At 35.1% G+C, this 19301-nt stretch overlaps 1 protein-coding gene across 8 annotated transcripts in view; it reads right to left on the reverse strand.

Moving 5' to 3' along the window:
• KLHL24 (kelch like family member 24) overlaps positions 1-19301 on the reverse strand; it is a 43669-nt gene that overhangs the window by 9380 nt on the left and 14988 nt on the right. For 7 of the 8 annotated variants that reach the window (XM_060639338.3, XM_060639335.3, XM_060639336.3 and 4 more), the window contains 5 exons: positions 16562-17542; positions 7617-7801; positions 6295-6413; positions 1980-2168; positions 448-636 (listed from right to left, as the gene is read on the reverse strand). In XM_060639338.3, the coding sequence (XP_060495321.1) occupies positions 448-636; positions 1980-2168; positions 6295-6413; positions 7617-7801; positions 16562-17481 (1602 nt within the window). In that variant the 5' untranslated portion in view covers positions 17482-17542. Of the gene's footprint in view, positions 1-447; positions 637-1979; positions 2169-6294; positions 6414-7616; positions 7802-13704; positions 13825-16561; positions 17543-19301 lie in introns of those variants that run through there. The other variant, XM_060639340.3, reaches the window with a different exon arrangement.

Below are 19301 nucleotides of genomic sequence, written 5' to 3' on the forward strand. Positions count from 1 at the left end.
AGAGAAGGCTTTTGGGGAGGCAGAGGGTAGAGGTGGAGTAGGAGTACAGATAGGAGGAAGGAGACCTGAGCACAGCCATTTCTTTTATGATAAAAGCCACAGAAGGAAAGAAACCAGTTTGGGAACATTTGTTTTCTTCAAAATACCTAAGAAATAGGGATAAGGACTAGAGTAGATTCTGAAAAAGGTCAAGGGAAAAAAGTCACCAGCTCAAGTACAACAGCTGCTTCACCATGGGATGGTAAAAATTAAGCTATTTCAATAAAACAATTCTCTGGAAGGAGTTCAAAACATCATACCATATGCTTAATGTGGAGTTTTAAAAGTTATGAAATAATTCAAGCACACATAAAATATATTAACAGTGAAATTACAGTATATTTATAATGGCCATGTACTTGGTCCCTCGTTGGTTGATTTTTCTTTTGGACTGTTTTACGTTATTACCTGTCGGCTGAATGTATTCTGTACATGCATCCAGTAATCTTCAACTGGATCATAACAGTATATTGCCTTGGTCAGCCCACCAGCAACATATATCAGGTTGTTTAAGGATACGGCTGTTATACACCGCTTGGCAATTGGGATAGCTGCACGAAGTAGCCAAGAATTGGTTTCTGGATCATAAGATTGAACCTAGTAATGTATAGAAATATTTAATTAAAACTTCTAAACAACAATGCAAATTTACTTAATAAAAAAGTCTACCGATACATAGAAACATGATTAAAAATCAAATCCTATTAATTAATTTACATTAATTAATTCACGTTAGTTCACAGAATTAAGAAAGGTTAGCTTGATAGGGAAATGTCTGAATTACAAAATTCTCAGATGCAAATTTATTACTATCAAGCAGAACAGAGTAACACACACAGAGATTATTTCCAGGATGACTGGCTAGGCTATCATGGTAAGTTTCTTTACTTATTTCCGTTAAAATTAACAGTTGGGGTGTCTGGGTGGCTCAGTTGCTTAAGCATCCAACTCTTGGTTTTGGCTCACAGTCTGTGAGATCTAGCCCCACGTTGGGGTCTGCACTGACAGTGTGGAGCCTGCTTGGGATTCTCTCTCTCTCTCTCTCTCTCTCTCTCTCTCTCTCTCTGCTCCTAACTGGCTCTTTTTCTCTCTCAAAATAAATAAATAAACATTAAAAAAAAAAAAATTAACAGTATAGATTAAAAAAAATTGTGTCCTATAGGATAACTATGCCTCCATTTAAATACAATTTCTTTATACTTTTAGGAAGTCATTTCTTCAAAAGAACACAAGTAAATTTCAATTCAGTGTACTTTGAATTACCACAAATTCTGTATTACTGAATTCTACATATGAAACATTTGACCACATTATATTACAATTCAATTAAAAAAAAGAATTGATTGACAAAATTCAGTAAACAATTGCTAAAGGGATTAGGTATTAGACATTTGTTTCCAGAATAAAAACAGTATTTTCTGAGGTGTGAGGATGGCACATGTTCTTTTATCCCAGGAATCCAATGGACTGCAGCAACTTTGAGCTGTCCTCCATTTACGTTACAGAGGTTTCCTTTCCTCCTTTTTGTTCTAAAAAATACTTTTAAAGTACGCAGAAGATGACCCAGTTGGAAGCAGCATAGCTACTGTATCTTACCTACTCTGCTAATTCACTTCCCAACCGTGTTTTGTGTGAATAATTTTTTGATTCTGTAGACTACTGCAGTTAAGAGGTTTAAAACAATTTATTTAGTCTAAGATCCAAACTCTGAAATTAGTCTTATTTCAAAAAAATTAGATAAAGCTTTTTACGGAAAATTGTTAGATATATTAGGATTTCACTTCAGCAACTTGAAACTCAATGTTTTCCCCCAAAAGGATAAAGTACCAATTTTTAAAAGGTTCCTCACAATAAGGGACCTAGCTCTCTATTTGATAAGCCTTATGTAGTTTTCTCCTTATATACATCATTGGTAATTTCTATAAGATGACATGGCTTACCTTATCAGAACAAGTATTGTCATCAGGTCCTCCACCAATCACAAACAATTTGCCTACACAGCTAGTCACGGCAGGAGAACTCACTGCTTCCTTAAGGGGAGCAACTTCAGTCCATCGATTTGAAAAGGAATCATAACATTCCACGCTGCTAAGTCTGTTTTGCCCATCATAGCCTCCAACAACATATACCTAATATGCAAAATACATGGAAAAACCTTAATTGTCAAAAATCTGAATTTTTTAAGTAGTTGACTAAGAAATTAAGGGATCTGTCTTTAAAAAGCCCTTGATAACTGTAATTGCAATATATTTAGCTCAGTTTCTGAAACTTTATTGGCACCCTCTTACCACCACCAATGATACTTTTCAGACGTTTTTTCATAATAGCCCCCTCCAATGAAGTTTTAATACCACAGATATATTGTATATCCACTTATGTACTGTATATATATCTGTGCTTTATATATGAAAGAGTACAATTCTTTTCACCCCTAAGAACTGATCGTCACCCCCTTAAGGGTGATACTGCTCATGTTGAGAATTACATGATTGCTTAAATACTCACACTCATGGATAATGAAAATATTTGATTCTTATGAAATAATAAACCTATAAAACTAAAATATTAGTCAAGGATTACTAGACTGTGAGATTACTGAAGGCAGGGTCTATCTTGTTCTTCATTTTAGTACCTACTGTGCCTAGCAAAGTACCTGGGACATAATGAACTCTATACTATATATACATTTCAGTAGGTTTCACAAATATGAGGAAGGTAGGCAGAGTAATATCTTTGAGACAGGTGAACTAATCAACAAGCTATTTATTAAATGATCTATATGCAGAATAACCCATTAAGAATCATGAGATACACAAGAAACTTTTAACCTAAAGATGTTCTCCAGTTTAACATCCACAATTCCTTTAATGAACAGTCATTATCAACTCTTCCCTCCATATCTAAATAACTAGTAAGTCCCACTAAGTCTTCTTTCACAGCATCTCACATCTGTCTTTTCCTCTTGTTACCAATTGCCACTATCCTAAGTCAGGGTCCATATCATTTTATACTTCTCAATTAATCTCCTGGTCTACACTCTTGTGCTCCCTCAACCACAGATTAATCTTCCCAAAATACCTCATCAATTCCTTTTAGTAGTTCAACAATAGATGCCTAAGGGTCAAGGCCAAACTTTATACACTGACATTCCAGTCTTCCCACAAGTTATCTTTCTGTGCTCCTCCAAATTTCCAGAGCAGCCAATGCTATTTCGTATTTCAATCTTGCACTTCTCACATTATGTTAAAATGGTCTCTTGGTGGGTTTGTTCTCTCAACAACATGATGTCCAGAGAAGTTAAGTAATTTACTCAAGGTCACCCAGCTGGAAAGGGTATGGCAACTGTGGCAAAATGTAGCAATTAAGGGCCTGGCTTTGAAGTCAAGAGAGGCAGGGTTCATATCTAGCATTGCCATGGAATGTAAACCTTGGGCAGTTTACCTACCCTCTGAGACTCAGTTTTAATTTCCTCAATTTAAAAATGTAGACAGTAATAATACCTATCACATATATAATTTTGAGCATTAAACTTTAATATCATTCCCCTACATGCATAAATTAATAATATATGTTGTGAGCATCAAGATGAAAGGCCTCTAGATTAAGAAAATCTGAGTTTTGTTTTGCCCCTGCTTTATCACTGTCTTTGTAACCTTGGGCAAGTGACTCAATCACTCTGAATTAGGTTTCTTTATCAATTGAAAAAGTGACATGAAATATTCTCTAAGATTCCTTCCTATTTAGATTCTATATTCCAAATCATCCTTACTATCCTACCTTAATAGTGACAATTTATAAATTTAAATAATTTTATAGGCTTGAATTCAGTTTATACTGTAAGTTTTTTGGACAACAGTTTCTATGAGTTGAATATATGCTATGTAAGAAAGACTCCTTTCATTTCTTGACTTACTGCTTCTAAGATTTAGGTAACTTCAAGTCAAGTATACTAACATTGGTCAAATAAATTATTGCTTTCCAATCCATACATGATATTTGAGACATCAATCATTTTCATTTGCCTTTGTGCTTCCAGGCTAAATAAGTACTATTTTTTTTAGTTAGATCTCTTCTCTTTCTACCCCCTTGAATATTTTGGCTGCCCCTTTTCAGTAATATTTTATCATTCTTGACGCATGACTACCAAAACCAATACAGTAAGTACTGGAGTGCCTGGGTGGCTCTGATGATCTGAGCATGAGTTCGAGTCCCGCATCAGGCTGCTGCTATCAGCACAGAGCCTGCTTCAGATCCTCTGTCTCCCTCTCTCTCTGCCCCTCTCCCATGTTCTCTCTCTCAAAAATAAATAAACATTAAAAAAATAATATAGTAGGTACTAACAAACTAGTGATTTTGGAAAATATTTAAATAGAATTAATATTTTATTTCCATTACATCTATTTCAAGATCCTCAATGTTTCATTGACTGTCAATAGCAGCAGCACAACAGATCAATATCCTTAGGAATAAACAGTAGCTTTCAAAATGTGCTTTGAGAAACTCTAGTATTCTACAGTATATAAATTTCAAGAATCCTCCATGGGGAAATAGGGGGAGGGCACGAGGGCTGATGAGAGGCTGAATGGGAAGGGTTCCTGCACCATCTCAGTTTCAATTAGAGCAGTTCTGTTTTCTCACTGGTGGCTCTAAAATGTCTCCATAGGAGGACCTAAGAGGCAGCAATCTTTTTAGAAGAGGGCTTCAGGGAACCAGTCAAAACATGAGTAACGGGGCGCCTGGGTAGCTTGGTCAGTTAAGCATCTGACTCTTGGTTTTAGCTCAGGTCACAGTCTCATAGTTATGGGATCGAGCCCTGTGTTGGGTGCTGCACTGGGTGCTTGGGATTCTCTCTCTCTCTCCCTCTGCCCCTCTCCTCGGTCCATGCTCTCTCTTTCTATAAAAAAACAAAACAAAACAAAAAACAAAAAGAACCCCACAAAACCCAAAAAACCCATGTAAGCAAGTATGCTGCTTTTGCTCAGATTGCTCGTTAATTTGAGGTAGCTTTGGAGGAGCTGACAGAGATGGAGGTAGTGAAAAGCTAAAGAGCCCTTGGTATACTGCTGTATTTTTATCTGTTCTGTGTAATGGTTTTTATGTTAGATTAGGCTCGTCGGTTCAGTGTCCTAACTTTGGCTCCGGTCACGATCTCACAGTTTGTGAATTCAAGCCCCACATTGGGCTCGCTGCTGTCAGTGTGGAGCCCACTTTGGATCCTTTGTCCCCCTCTCTGTACTTCCCCGACTTGCACTCTCAAAAATAAATAAAAGCCTCTGTGCTGACAGCTCAGAGCCAGGAGCCTGTTTCAGATTCTGTGTCTCCATCTCTCTCTGACCCTCCCCTGTTCATGCTCTGTCTCTGTCTCAAAAATAAATAAACGTTAAAAAAATTAAAAAATAAAAAATAAAAATAAATAAATAAATAACGTTAAAAAAAAAAAGAGGATGTAGCTGGTTTAAAAAAGTTTGGAAACCACTAGTCTATAAGTGTTTCTCAAGTTCCTAAGGACAAAGAAGATAAATTATATACTTTTACTTTTTTTAATGCTTATTTATTTTTGAGAGAGACAGAGAGAGGGAGAGACAGAGTGTGAACGGGGGAAGGGCAGAGAGTGAGGGAGACACAGACTCCGAAGCAGGTTCCAGGCTGTCAGCACAGAACCCAACACAGGGCTTGAATTCTCAAAATGCTTCAAGATCATGACCTAAGCTGAAGTCAGATGCTTAACCGACGAGCCACCCAGGCGCCCCCAAATTATATATTTTTAAATATGTATTAGCTACAGTCAATAATCAGTTTTCTTTAAAATATGTTGCTGAATTTATCTTAACACTTAAACTTTTGTCCCTAACTTGTGTAAAGAAAAAAGATAAAATAACATCACTCTAGATAAATGTATCTCCTCCTGACTGCCAGTCAGCAAAGGAAAATGATTGCTTGGATTAGACATTGGCCTGTTTTTGTACTTGATGTTAACTCCTTTACTTTCCAATGCTTCTTAGGCATTCAGACTCCAATGGAGCATAAAAAGAGAAATGTGCTTCACTGCCACAAATTCCAAATTGGGAAAACAAAATATCCATTCAAAAGTACAGTGTCAAATTGTTTGTATCTGCAGTTTATCTACTGAGGTTAGAAATGGAAGGAAATACAATTTGAATCCAAAATACCCAGAGAGTGAGTAAAATGAAAGATTCAGCTGTGGTATTTATTTTGGAAATGTACCAGCAATAGTAATAAAAAGTGGTTTCTTACTTTACCAAGGAGGACAGCCATTTTGTGACGCCATCTGCCTTTATTTAGAGAAGCAACTCTGATCCAAATATTTAACTGTGAGTTATAAATCCACACATCACGACCATTGATTCTTCCACCTTTAAATGCAAAACAATGTACACACAATAATATATATATCACTAAGGGACTATGCTCAAGGCATAGATAATTAAAACATAGGATTTATTCAGTCTAAGAATTTGTGAATTCAGTTCAATAAATGAAAGACCCTCTTAAAGTTTAATGGAAATAGTTCCACAGAGCAGATTTAAACTTGGCTGATTATCTTGAAAAATAATAATTATAGGCCCCAAATAATAAAATGCAGAATATGAATTTTACAAATGTATGAGACTATTAATTTGAATCAGACATCAGAAGCACCCAAACAGAATTATTTAAAAAAAGTTTTTTTAAATCATCCATTTTTTCAAAAGTATACTATCGTACAAAATAAAGTATGTATTGTTACATTGTTCAACAGGTAGTAATATAGTAATCTGCAAAGCTGGTAAAATTATTAACCATGAACAGACTTAGGACCATTGATACAGTAGTTATACTTTGTATACGTCTGTCATTTTACTGTCTCTGATTTTAGATGTAACATCACATAAACGAAGTTAAGAATTTTGGGGCACCAGGGTGGCTCAGTTGGTTGAGCTTTTGACTTCAGCACGTGATCACGAGATCAGGTCACGATCTCACAGTTTGTGAGTTTGAGCCCAGTATCTGGCCCTGCTATGACAGCTCAGAGCCTGGAGCCTGCTTTGGATTCTGTGCATCCCTCTCTTTCTGCCCCTCCCCCGCTTGCACTCTGTCTCTCAAAAACAGACGTTAAAAAGAAATTAAAAAAAAAAAAAGAAGTTAAGAATTTTAAGGAAAATCATGTTTCATAAACTTTGGGAGAATTTCAGAAAAGCTGGGTTGATTGGAGATGCTTAATTATATGGGTTATTTTTCACTTTGCATACTTTACTGTGTTCCCTAAAACAAAGTTAACAGGTAAAAGTTAAGAAAAATTATACTATATTCTATATGCATTTGATAACATTTAAAATATGATGATTACAAGCATTTTTCTAGTGGATCTCTTATAAATCACTCTAGATCATCTTGAGCTCGTTTTTAAGCGCAAAAAGTCACTCTTGGTTTTATTTGTTGTATAAACTGATCTGCCTAAAGTGGGCATATTCACTTTCACTGTTTTTTGTTTTTGTTTTTTTTTTTGAGACAGTACTATTCTTTAAAACAGCCAAGCTATGTTCAAATTAAAAGTTGCTACAGTAATAATTCTTTACCTGAAACAAGAATGTCATTCCTTAGAGCACAGACCGCATACTCTGATTTGGTAAATTCTGGAAGCTTAGCCAAAGACTTCCATTCTCCTGTCACAGGATCATAACACTCAGTGTATGGAAGATTAAATCCTCCAACCCGTTCACAGCCTCCAACGACAACAATCACCTCAGAATAGCCAGTTGACCTAAAATAATTATTATAGGAATGTTTAAATAATAAAATACATGCAAGATCATTGGAAACTCTAAAGACATACCATTATCACTAAGAAAGCAGAACACGATTATAAAGTAAACAGTTTATTCTCTGAGCATGTGCCAAATAATACAGGCTGCCAATGACTTACTTTGAGAACATTTATAAGGGATTTAGTGACATCATTTTCCACAGAAAATTTCTATGGGTACTTTTTTCTATGAGTTTTGCCTCAAAAATTGTAAAGCAGTCTAAAGATCCTACCTAACTCAACTGGAATCCTGGTATTAATAAGGATGATTTTCAAATGTAGTTTTGTAGCAATTCAGATGTGTATAATCATACCAAGGTAAGATAATGTAGACAAATGGTGCTTTTTCATCAGACTGCTAGTTCTAAAAAAAACGAATTCATAGTATAAGTACCCTTTAAAGGAGTATGTGTACTTATTCAGAAGTTATTTTTTATAATAATCTTTTAAAGTTAAGTAATTAAAGTAATCCAAAGCAAAACACTGAGCAGTCACTAAAAGAGTTTATAACAAAGAATGTTAATGGAAAAAAGCAAGACAAAAATTATACAGAAGGTCTCATCAATACTATGTAAAAAATGCATCTGGAAAGAATATACCAAAGTGCTAACGATAGTTATCTCTGGATAGTGTGGCTTCCTTCTATCAACACAAATTTTCAAGATGATAATGAGCACGGAGAATTTTTAGAGTGGAAAAAAAAAATATTTAGAGCACTAAGAGAATCCTAAGGTTTATGTTAGTCACAGGATTCTTTTGTTTTGTAGTTTATTTTTTTTTTTTTTTGTAGTTTAAATTTAAGTTAGATACAGGAAAAACTAAAAACTTATCTAAGTTTTTTGTTGTTGTTGTTGTTCATAAGGATCAATAGATAGTTTGGAATTTGAAAGTTATTTGGCTTTTATATTTTTTCACAAATATAACTGAAATGAAAAATGCACCTACGTTTTATGGTTGTTATAATTTTAAGTCTCATGAAGCAAAATGCTAACAATCCCTCTTCTATTAACTTAAATATGGAGGGAAGATAGACCACATCAGAACACTGATTTGTAGTTTTAGTCATTACACTAAAGTTACACAATTACACTAGAAAAAAACAAAATTAAGCAATACTGGTATGTTCCTCTAACAGAAATACTCTATTCTAGCTACATTTACTCATAGCTTTTCCAGCTAATAATCATTCTCCTGTTCCATGTCAGCCATATTTTTCCATTATAAAATCAGAAAAATATATTGTAGAAAAGAATCTTGTTCATAGATGGAATAAAAATTACTTTTAGGAACCCAGCAAATCATATAACCCTAATCTAGTACATAGTAAAATATTATTGGAAAGATGGAAATATTATCAATACTATTTTCCAAATAATTCCAAAATGAGACTATTAAAGTATTCCAAAATGAGTAATTCCAACACAAAACTATTAAAAGTAAAAAGAATAACACCAGATACGTAGTATAACTATTAACTTCTTTCTTTCCATAAAAGTATCATTTCCCAAAATTACACTTAAAATACCTCTAAAACAAATCCATGTGATATTCCTCAAAGCCTTATTTATTTTTATTTTTTAAAAAAAAAAATTTTTTTTAACGTTTATTTATTTTTGAGACAGAGAGAGACAGAACATGAACAGGGGAGGGTCAGAGAGAGAGAGAGACACAGAATCTGAAACAGGCTCCAGGCTCTGAGCTGTCAGCCCAGAGCCTGACGCGGGGCTCGAACTCACAGACCGCGAGATCGTGACCTGGCTGAAGTCGGACGCTTAACCGACTGAGCCACCCAGGCGCCCCAAAGCCTTATTTATTGATTGATCAAAACAAAAGTTGCTAAATACTGTCATTGGGGTCCAACCACTCCCAATTATTTTAATGTAAAATCAATACAACTATTATTATATTATAGAATTGTGCTTTACACTTTTCCTATAACATTTTATTTGTTTTATAGTTTCTCTTTGCTTAATGTTGCTTGCCTTTTTCAAGACTTCTTCGCCTAATAAACATATATTGTATGTTTTTGTACCTTGGGACAAGAGAAAAGAGCACAAAAAGCTAATGGTCAAAACAATTAGTCCCACTAAAAAAAAAAAAAACAAAACACAAAAAAACAATTAGTCCCACTAAATAAAGGATCATTTTGGGTGTACTGGAATGTGTTTTTATTTGAAAGGATCAATAAACTAGTAATTTTGCCTGTATGGAAGGTCTTATTTGCAACCAAATGGCTTTTAACTTAGAGACAGGTCTAGTGTTCTCATTATAGAGACTGTTAACCCAATAGAAGTTATTTTTATTTCTTGAGCTTGGAAAACTTTTATCTATGGTGGGGAGATGATAGCCTTAATGGAAATAAGTTACTCCAGCTAATGATGGCAACTAGAACAAAAAGGCATTCAAGATGATACTATAGGATGAATCTATATTCCGAGATTCAAAAATATCTGAAAACTGCTCCACCAAACAAAATAATTAACTAAAATAGAGATATGAGACTACATGGTTCTTTAGTCCATAAGGTATGACACTTACTAAACTCAGTGTATTAATATATCTAAAAAAAACCCTACATATCAAAAGAGGGGTTTGGTCAGTTATAGAAGCAACAAGTAAATGAATGAAAAAGTATAATAATCACAGAGGCAAACATTTCCTGTGCTCATTCAAGTTACTTCTAAGGGAAAAAGAATCTTAGGTTAGCTAACTTGAACATTACTGGTTCTTTGGTAAGAATATTTTTGTGGTTGTGGAGACTTGCTCAAGCTATACTAGCTGAGAGGATTCTGATTCTAAAGATCTACTAACTCCCTTTGTTTGGATTCCATGCTTGCCCAAACAGCCTTTGAAAACCTTCCCACTTAGTGACCTGTCCATAGTAAGAGAATACTCTAAACAGACTGACTTAAAGATCTATGTGTGCTGATATAGAATAATCTCCAAGATACTTATAAGTGATAAAAACAAGGTGCAGAGTGGAGTGTATAAAAAAAAAGTAGGCAGGTATGTGCGCATATATTCACATGCCCACTTCTATATGCAAAGTATATTTCTAAAGAGTTCAAAAAACTGGCAACAGGTATCCTTTGGGGAGAATTGATATATCAAGGGTCAGGTAGAGGGAGACTTACATGTATACTTTTATGTAAAAATGTTTGAGTTAAAAATAAAGAAACTAACATGGAGAAAAATGGTAAACTATGCATACTATAGTATAACAGATTATTATTCTTAAGACGGAGTGGAAAAAATTGAAAACACTGAATTTTAAAATACTCTTTTTTTTTTCTGTGAGAGAGAGAGAGAGAGAGAGCGAGCACAAGTGGGGGAGAGAGGCAGAGAGTGAGAAAGAGAGATAAACTCCATGCTCAGCATGGTGCCTGATGCAGGGCCCGATCCCACTACCCTGGGATCATGACCTGAGCCAAAATCAAGAGTTGGATGCCCAACCGACTGAGCCACCCAGATGTCCCGAAAATACTATTTCTTAAAAACAAACAAACAAATTAAAAGATTTATGTATTTATTTTGAGAGAGACAGAGATAGTGAGAGTGGGGGAGGGGCAGAGAGAGAGGAAGAGAGAGAGAATCCCAAACAGACTCCACCCTCAGCACAGAGCTGGATGTGGGGCCAATCTCATGACTGTGAGACCATGACCTATGCCAAAATCAAGAGTTGGCTGCTTAACCGACTGAGCTACCCAGGCACCACCACCCCCTGCCCAAAATCTTAATCATATCTTTGTCTACTCATTGGTTTCCAACAGGAACTTGAACCTTGTCTTCCTTATGCACATAATTTTCATTATATAGTTAACTGATTATTAGGCAAGATAGACAATTATTAGAAAAATACTTAAAACTGATTCCAAACTCAAAATGATAAGCTTATTAAATCTTAGCTATCTCTATTCTTCAATGGAATGTGACAAAGAGCATCAAATTTTTCCATAGACATGAACAAACTATGCTTAAAATAAACCACATTAAGCATTTCTGTCTCTCAAACAATATTTCCTATCCTGTAAAAGTATAGCACAAATTTGTAATGCATTTTTATTATTCATAAAACAAGTAAAAACTTTTATTGTGTATTTTTGTGTCAAATACGAGCGTATACACTTTTCATATGGTATTTCCAATCCTCGCAATATTACAAAGTGGCATTAGGCTTATTTTAGACAAGAGGAAACTGATAGAGAAGTGAAAATGCTTTGCCTAAAGTCATGGAATTAACTGTTCGTACAGAGCCAGATCTTAGACTAAGCCTGATTCTGAAGCCAGTATTCTGAACACATAATGATGCTTGCACTTGTTTATTAAAAAACAGTATTATGTATTATTAGTACAGAGATTTAAAGTTACATAATATATATTAATAAAAAGACAACTATTCCTAAGCTTTATTCCTATGATTGGTCTCTATTGTTTTTTCTACCAGGGCTTTACAACTGGTAGTACAGATTATCAGAATTTACATGCTCTTAGATTGGCCCATACTTTCTTTCTAAGTAACCCTATCATACTGTTTTCAATATAATGTATGTTGGGGTTTTCTCTCTCATTTGAGAGACACGTGGGTATATATAGTTAGAATATCCAGTATGGATTGAGCTCCACAGAATACTTGGCACAGGATAAGCATTGAAGAAATACTGGCTGATGTGAGGACTATAACCTAACTGTACAGTGGTAGGAACAGACTGTCATCACCCTAATCCAGAGTTAACTTTTGCATCACTAAAGGTGGGACGACCAGATATACTATGTCTCTTAATGTAATGCCATACAATATATACACATTACCTAGTATGAATTCTAGCCAAAAATATTTAACTTGTCTCCATCAAGCTGGAGCTTGTAGAGCTAACTTCCAGTTTCCAGTAAACATAGCTAAATTCAACTAAGTAACACCATAAGGAAGCAACCTAATACAGAAGGTGCAATATTCTCCTGGGCAACTTGCCCATCAACAAGTTAAAATTATGAAAAACTGTTCTAGAATAAAAGACTTGGTGGAAATAACTACATGCAATGAGTGGTCTTTGACTGGATCAAGGTTCATTATGGAACAGTTTAGGGATTGGGGAAATATGGATATGGACTGGGTATTAGTTAATATGAAAGAATTATTATTGGGGCGCCTGGGTGGCTCAGTCAGTTAAGCATCTGACTTTGGCTCAGGTCATGATCTCACGGTTCATGGGTTGAAGCTCCATGTCAGATCTGTGCTGACAGCTCAGAGCCTGGAGATTCTGCTCCACATTCTGTGTCTCCCTTTCTCTCTGCCCCTCCCCTATCGTGCTGTTGCACACGCTCTCTCTCTCTCTCAAAATATAAATAAACATTAAAAAAATTAACAAAATATTTCAGCTCATGACCTGAGCTGAAGTTAGATGCTCACTGACTGAGCCACCATGGTACGCCTATGTTATTGTTTTAAAGATGCATCCTGAAGTAAAAATAAACAAATAATTTTTTTAAAATTGGCTGAATGAATGCATGAATAAAAGAGAGAAGTCTGGGCTGGAGATATAGGTTTGAGTGTCAATAGCATATATGGTAAGTAAAATGAAGAGAATAGATGAGATAATCTGGGAAGATGTAATATAAGGCAAGACAGACAGGTGTGAACCAAGGGGATGATCAACATTTCAAAGATAAGACATAGAACCATCAAATTGGAAAAGAGCAGCTGGAGAAGAAGACCATAAGGAAAATAGTGTTTCAGAAGCTTGTGGAGGAGAGAGCATCAAGAAAAAGTAAAACAATTGATAATGTCAAATCCTAGTGAGAGATCAAGGTGAATAAAGACTGCAAAGAAGCTAACAAATAACAAATAGAAGGTCAGTAATGACCTGATTGAGAGGAGTTTCAGTAGAGGGACTGGAGCAGAAGTCAGAGGAGTGAACTGTACTTGAAGTGGAGACATCACTCCTCTTTCAAAGAAGTTTGGAGTTTCTCAGAAAGATGAGAACCTGTACAAACAATACACATTGTTCAGATAATGAAATTCCTAGTGATTGGTACTAATATGCAGTAACAGATAAGTGAAAGAATATAAAGAACAGGAGGTGATGGTAGAGTTGTAAAATAAAGCATTTCTCTTTATATTCCTCATGTAATGCCTACATAAAATAAATATCTTCTATTACATTTACAATATTCTGTAAATTCAATGTAACTACAGTTTGGTTTTTCCTACTCTTCCCTTAAATAAAGATGACATTACAACCTTATACAGATTATTTCACTGTATGAAATGGATTGATTCCCTTAAAAATTGGATGTAAAATACATTTTTACAAATCAAATAATTAAGTGAATTGGAAAATTATCTATTTGTATTCTAAGCTTAATTATCCTTAGGCTGCAATCTGATTTCATTTATGTCATATTTTTATAATGTTAATAATAAAATAACTTGGTTTGATTTTACAACATATATTCCTTGGTCCCTAATTCTAATCTTATGCGTATATAGGAGATATGCAGGAAAGGTATTACTAACCCTATGTGACCCAAAACCGTTCTCTCTGCTATAAGGGCATTCTGTTTAGAAAAAATACACAATTTTGGGGTACATGGGTGGCTCAGTTGGTTGAGCATCTAACTCTTGATTTCAGTTCAGGTCATGATACCAGGGTCGTGGGATCAAGCCCCATGTAGGGCTCCATGCTGAGTGTGGAATCTCCTTGAGATTCTCTCTCTCTCCCTCTGCTCCTCTCCTCCGTGCACTCTCTCTTTCTCTCTAAAAGAAAACACACGATTTTCCCCTTGGAGGGATACTGTGTATCCGGAAAAGTTCTAGAACAGTCCCAAAGCTGTTCAGTGTTGTTTTTTTTTTTTTTTAATGTTTATTTATTTATTTTGGGAGAGAGAGTGAGCACAAGCAGGAGAGGGCAGAGAGAGAGGGAGAGAAAGAATCCCAAGCAGGTTCTGCACTATTAGCTCAGAGCCTGACGTGAGGATTGATCCCATGAACCGTAAGATCATGACCTGAGCCAAAATCAAGAGTTGGTGCTTAACTGGCTGAGCCACCCAGGCATCCCCAGTGTTCTTAATTAATACATTGAAGAACCTTGGTCTTTTACATTTTTAAGCTCAGCCCAAGTTTCATAACAGTCCTTAAATAAAATAACAGCTTAAAAAAATCAGTATATTATATAATAAAATTGTATGTTCTTGTCCTTTGTTAAAAAACTGAGTAAAATATTTTATATTTCTTTCTTATAAAGCAATTACTTTTCATGAAACTCAGTTGACTTTGAAGAAAAAAGTGCACTCTAACTCTAATACAAAGAAATATTACATTATTTTTTTGTAGTTTTAATTACCCAATACTGTATCCAAAAAAGTTCAGACTGGGAGTTTTCTTAAAGTGGGTCAGACCTATACTATACTACATAAATAATAATAGCTAATAATTTTTAAGTACTTCTGCACACCACTTCTGATGATGAGTACCTTAAGAGTTATTGCACTTAATAGTTAACTAAGTACTATTTAAATCATCATTCTCATTTTACATATGAGGAAAGAGATTAAATCTTACTATATCCAAACTAGTGTAGATTTTAAAGACATGCTATCTCCTAATCTGCTGAATTTTAATCACATATAAAACAATAATAATCAAAATCAAGTCTAAAAATTTGATTTAAGAGCTATGCTCTAGTAAATTTATAGGAAAAGTGGAGACGCTATGTGAAAATAAAAATAAACACCAGTTTCACAACAATGTGAATATATTTAACACTACTGAGTAGTACACTTAAAAATTGTTAAGAAGGTAAACTTATGTTATATGCTTTTTTTTACCACAATTAAAAAAAAATTAGCTTTGTTAGAAAGATATTAGAAACACTTTTTACTGTAATATTTCTCACAATAGCTGTTTCTTGCTTATTCACAGTTTGGCACATTTAGTATTATTCCTTCAATTATTAAAGCATGGATATTATTTTTCTATAGTTTATGAATTAAAATCTATATGTGCTTTATAAATACACATTGTAAGATGATACAAATATAATACTGAATTGAATTCCCACCTCCAAACATAAATTTCTAAATTCTCTCTGATGATACAATTTTTATATTCAGAAAAAAATTTAAAAATTGAGATTGACATTAAATATAGTAACCATGGCAATAAGAAGAGATCTGAAACATGGGTTTTACATCTAAGAATCCACTCAATATATAGCAGCTTATTTACTTCACAATTATATTTCAAGTTGTCTGTTTGGAAAAAAGGGAGTCTGTAAATTGGTCGGTTGTTTTTTATATGTAGAGGCAATCCAAGACAGTCTACCAAAGTCTTTAGTCTACTTTATATCCAAAGGCCCTCTGGAAAGAAAAGTGAAATGATCTGGGATCCTATAAATGTTAAGAGAAATAAGTAGAAATATATTGAGATGTGCAGAGTTGTAAAGACCCTTTGCCATACTCTTTCATAGCTCAGAACAATAACAAAAAAATGTTACTGTTGAATCTAGCCTTCACTGGCAGAGACATTTTATTTTATTTTTGGGGGGAGGGGGGCATTTTAATTATTTACATAATCCATAACAAATCTTAAATCATATAAAGCTACATGTAGACAATACATAAAATGACTAACTGAGATTTCACTCAGGAAGTTTAAAAATATTAAACAAATAAAAACTTGTGTTGATTATGTTGTAGTTCATTCACAAACAGTTTTCTCACCTGCGTGGCCTAGTCCTTGGGGACATCATTTCATTCCCAAGTATGTGGTACCGTCTTGCTTCATGCAACAACTGATAACACTCAGGAGAATTCTGGATCAATTGGTCCACCTCAACTGTTTGGACAAAGTAGTTGGGATGCAACAGAGGGAGTCTCACATGTGTCAGGAGCTCATGTAACAGTGGTCTTCTCAGATCAACAGCACGATAGACCCAACGCATGACGGCTTCAAAAACCATCTCCTCTTTACCAATAACAAGTTCATCACTACAAATATAATCAATAAGTTCATCTTTATCAAGCTCAAGAAATTCTTCATGCTGGGACACATCCTCAAAAGTCTGTAATGCAAAATTCTTGCATTTTGTGAAGAGTGTTTTGAGGGAATGCGTATCAGCAAAGCGCTGGATTCCTAAGCAGTTACAAGGATCAAGTTGCTCCTCTAAGAACTTGGCACATGCATCACGGAGAACACTAATCTGAAAGAGGCTTGATGTTTCAAAGAGATATTGTACATTCTCTGTAGTGATCTTTACTTTTCCAGTATAAACATACTGCAAAAAACATTCCATGGCTTCAGCTAAAATACCATTAATCTCAACCAACATTTCTCTGCTTTCTCTGTGGTCGTTACAAAACATAGCTCTGAAATAGCTACTGCAGGCTGAGAGAACAGCTCTATGGCAAGGAAATTCTTTGCCTTCCACACAAATGATAACATCTGTGAATAAGCGGCTGTCTCGGAATTCATTGAATATCTGGAGTATGTTTTCAGCATGGGATGATCCTGAAGAGAAGTCAAAAAACTCACGGCCTGTCAGAGATTTAGGGTCCATTTCAAAAACTTTACGTTTAGTAGCTGGGGAATCACGCACCCCAAGATCCTCTCTGTTTAGTCTTCGTCCCAATATTAGTACCATTGTTACATCAGTTGACTATATAATTGTTGAGAAATGACTGTTAAGTATCTTCTTTATATGGCTACAAGTAAAAAAAATGAAAACATTTCAATATATAAACAGCACTCCACATAGTTTCATTTTGATGTAAACACTACGACAAAATCACATGATATATCTTATACAGGACATAGAGTATGATCTCATTTCAATTAAAATTGCTAAATAAAAATTTGCATTATGGGTACAATTTGCAATAGTATTCCTTAAACCCATCCCCTCTAAAAGTATTATGCAGTTTGTGAATTACTAATAACCTCTGTCTCCCCTATTACACAGATGGGTTCCATCTACTTACTGTAGAGTTAAGAAGGAATGCTGCAAGACAAAGAATTGGACTACATTCAGAATCCTAATATAAATGTTTTATTATCTTAATATATAGTATTGCTAGAGGGGAATTCAGCTGTATCTGCCAATGGCCTTTAAAAAGATGTATACTGGGGCATCTGGCTGGTAAGGTGGTAGAGCATGCAACTCCGGGTCTCAGGGTTGTAAGTTCAAGTACCACATTGGGTGTAGAGATTACTTAAAAGAAAAAAAAAAAGGAAACTGTCTGACCATCAAGTCCCTTTCTAGCAATCTGTTCTAAAGAAATAATCAGGAATATGTGGAAAGATTTATTTACAGGGATGTTCAATGATGTATTAATAGAAAATACTTAAAACAATCTAAATGTCCTACAATAGGAGATTAGTTAAACCACAGTACATCTTAAGGATGGAAGACAGTCTACGCAGCCATTTAAAATTATGTAGACTAGGGATGCCTGGGTGGCTCAGTCAGCTGAGTGTCTGATTCTTGGTTTGGGCTCTGCTCATGACCTCACAGTTTGTGGGTTTGAGCCCTGTGCGGGGCTCTGCACTGACAATACAGAGCCTGCTTGGGATCCTCTCTCTCTGCTCCTCCTCCACTTGCATGTGTTGTCTCTCTCTCTCAAAATAAATAAGTAAACCTAAAAAACTTTAAAAAATAAAATTATGTAGACTATTTAACAATACGGGCAAGTATTTATTAGGTAGTATGTGGAAAGCAGATCATAAAATATATGCTAAAAAACAGAAAAAAATTATGTATCAGTGGTCTCAGGGAAAGAAAAAGGAGACACATATGCCAAAAATGGTAAGCAATTTATTTATCTTCTGTTTTTTTCTATTTCCCCCAATTTCAACTATAAATATGTAGTATTTTGTTTTCAGATTTTTATATTTTATTTTTTATTTTTTTAATGTTTTTATTTATTTTTCAGACAAAGAGAGACAGAGCATGAGCAGGGGAGGGGCAGAGAGAGAGGGAGACACAGAATCTGAAGCAGGCTCCAGGCTCTGAGCTGTCAGCACAGAGCCTGACGCAGGGCTCGAACTCACGGACTGTGAGATCATGACCTGAGCTGAAGTCAGATGCTTAACCAACTGAGCCACCCAGGAACCCCTGTTTTCAGATTTTTAAAACACATGTATCTATGCCCTTCTCTCTTTTGCTAGTAAGAAACATCCCTAAACTTCTCTCAGAAATGACTATGAATAGGTAAACTAATGGATGGATTGAGGCAGGGGGCTGTAGCTATCAATTCTTTTAAATTTTGATTTTTTTTTTTTTAAATTTTTTTTTCAACGTTTTTTATTTTTATTTTTGGGACAGAGAGAGACAGAGCATGAACGGGGGAGGGGCAGAGAGAGAGGGAGACACAGAATCGGAAACAGGCTCCAAGCCATCAGCCCAGAGCCTGATGCGGGGCTCGAACTCACGGACCGCGAGATCGTGACCTGGCTGAAGTCGGA

The sequence above is a fragment of the Panthera onca genome, chromosome C2, assembly GCF_046562875.1.
Source record: "Panthera onca isolate mPanOnc1 chromosome C2, mPanOnc1 haplotype 2, whole genome shotgun sequence".
NCBI classification, from domain to species: Eukaryota; Metazoa; Chordata; class Mammalia; order Carnivora; family Felidae; genus Panthera; species Panthera onca.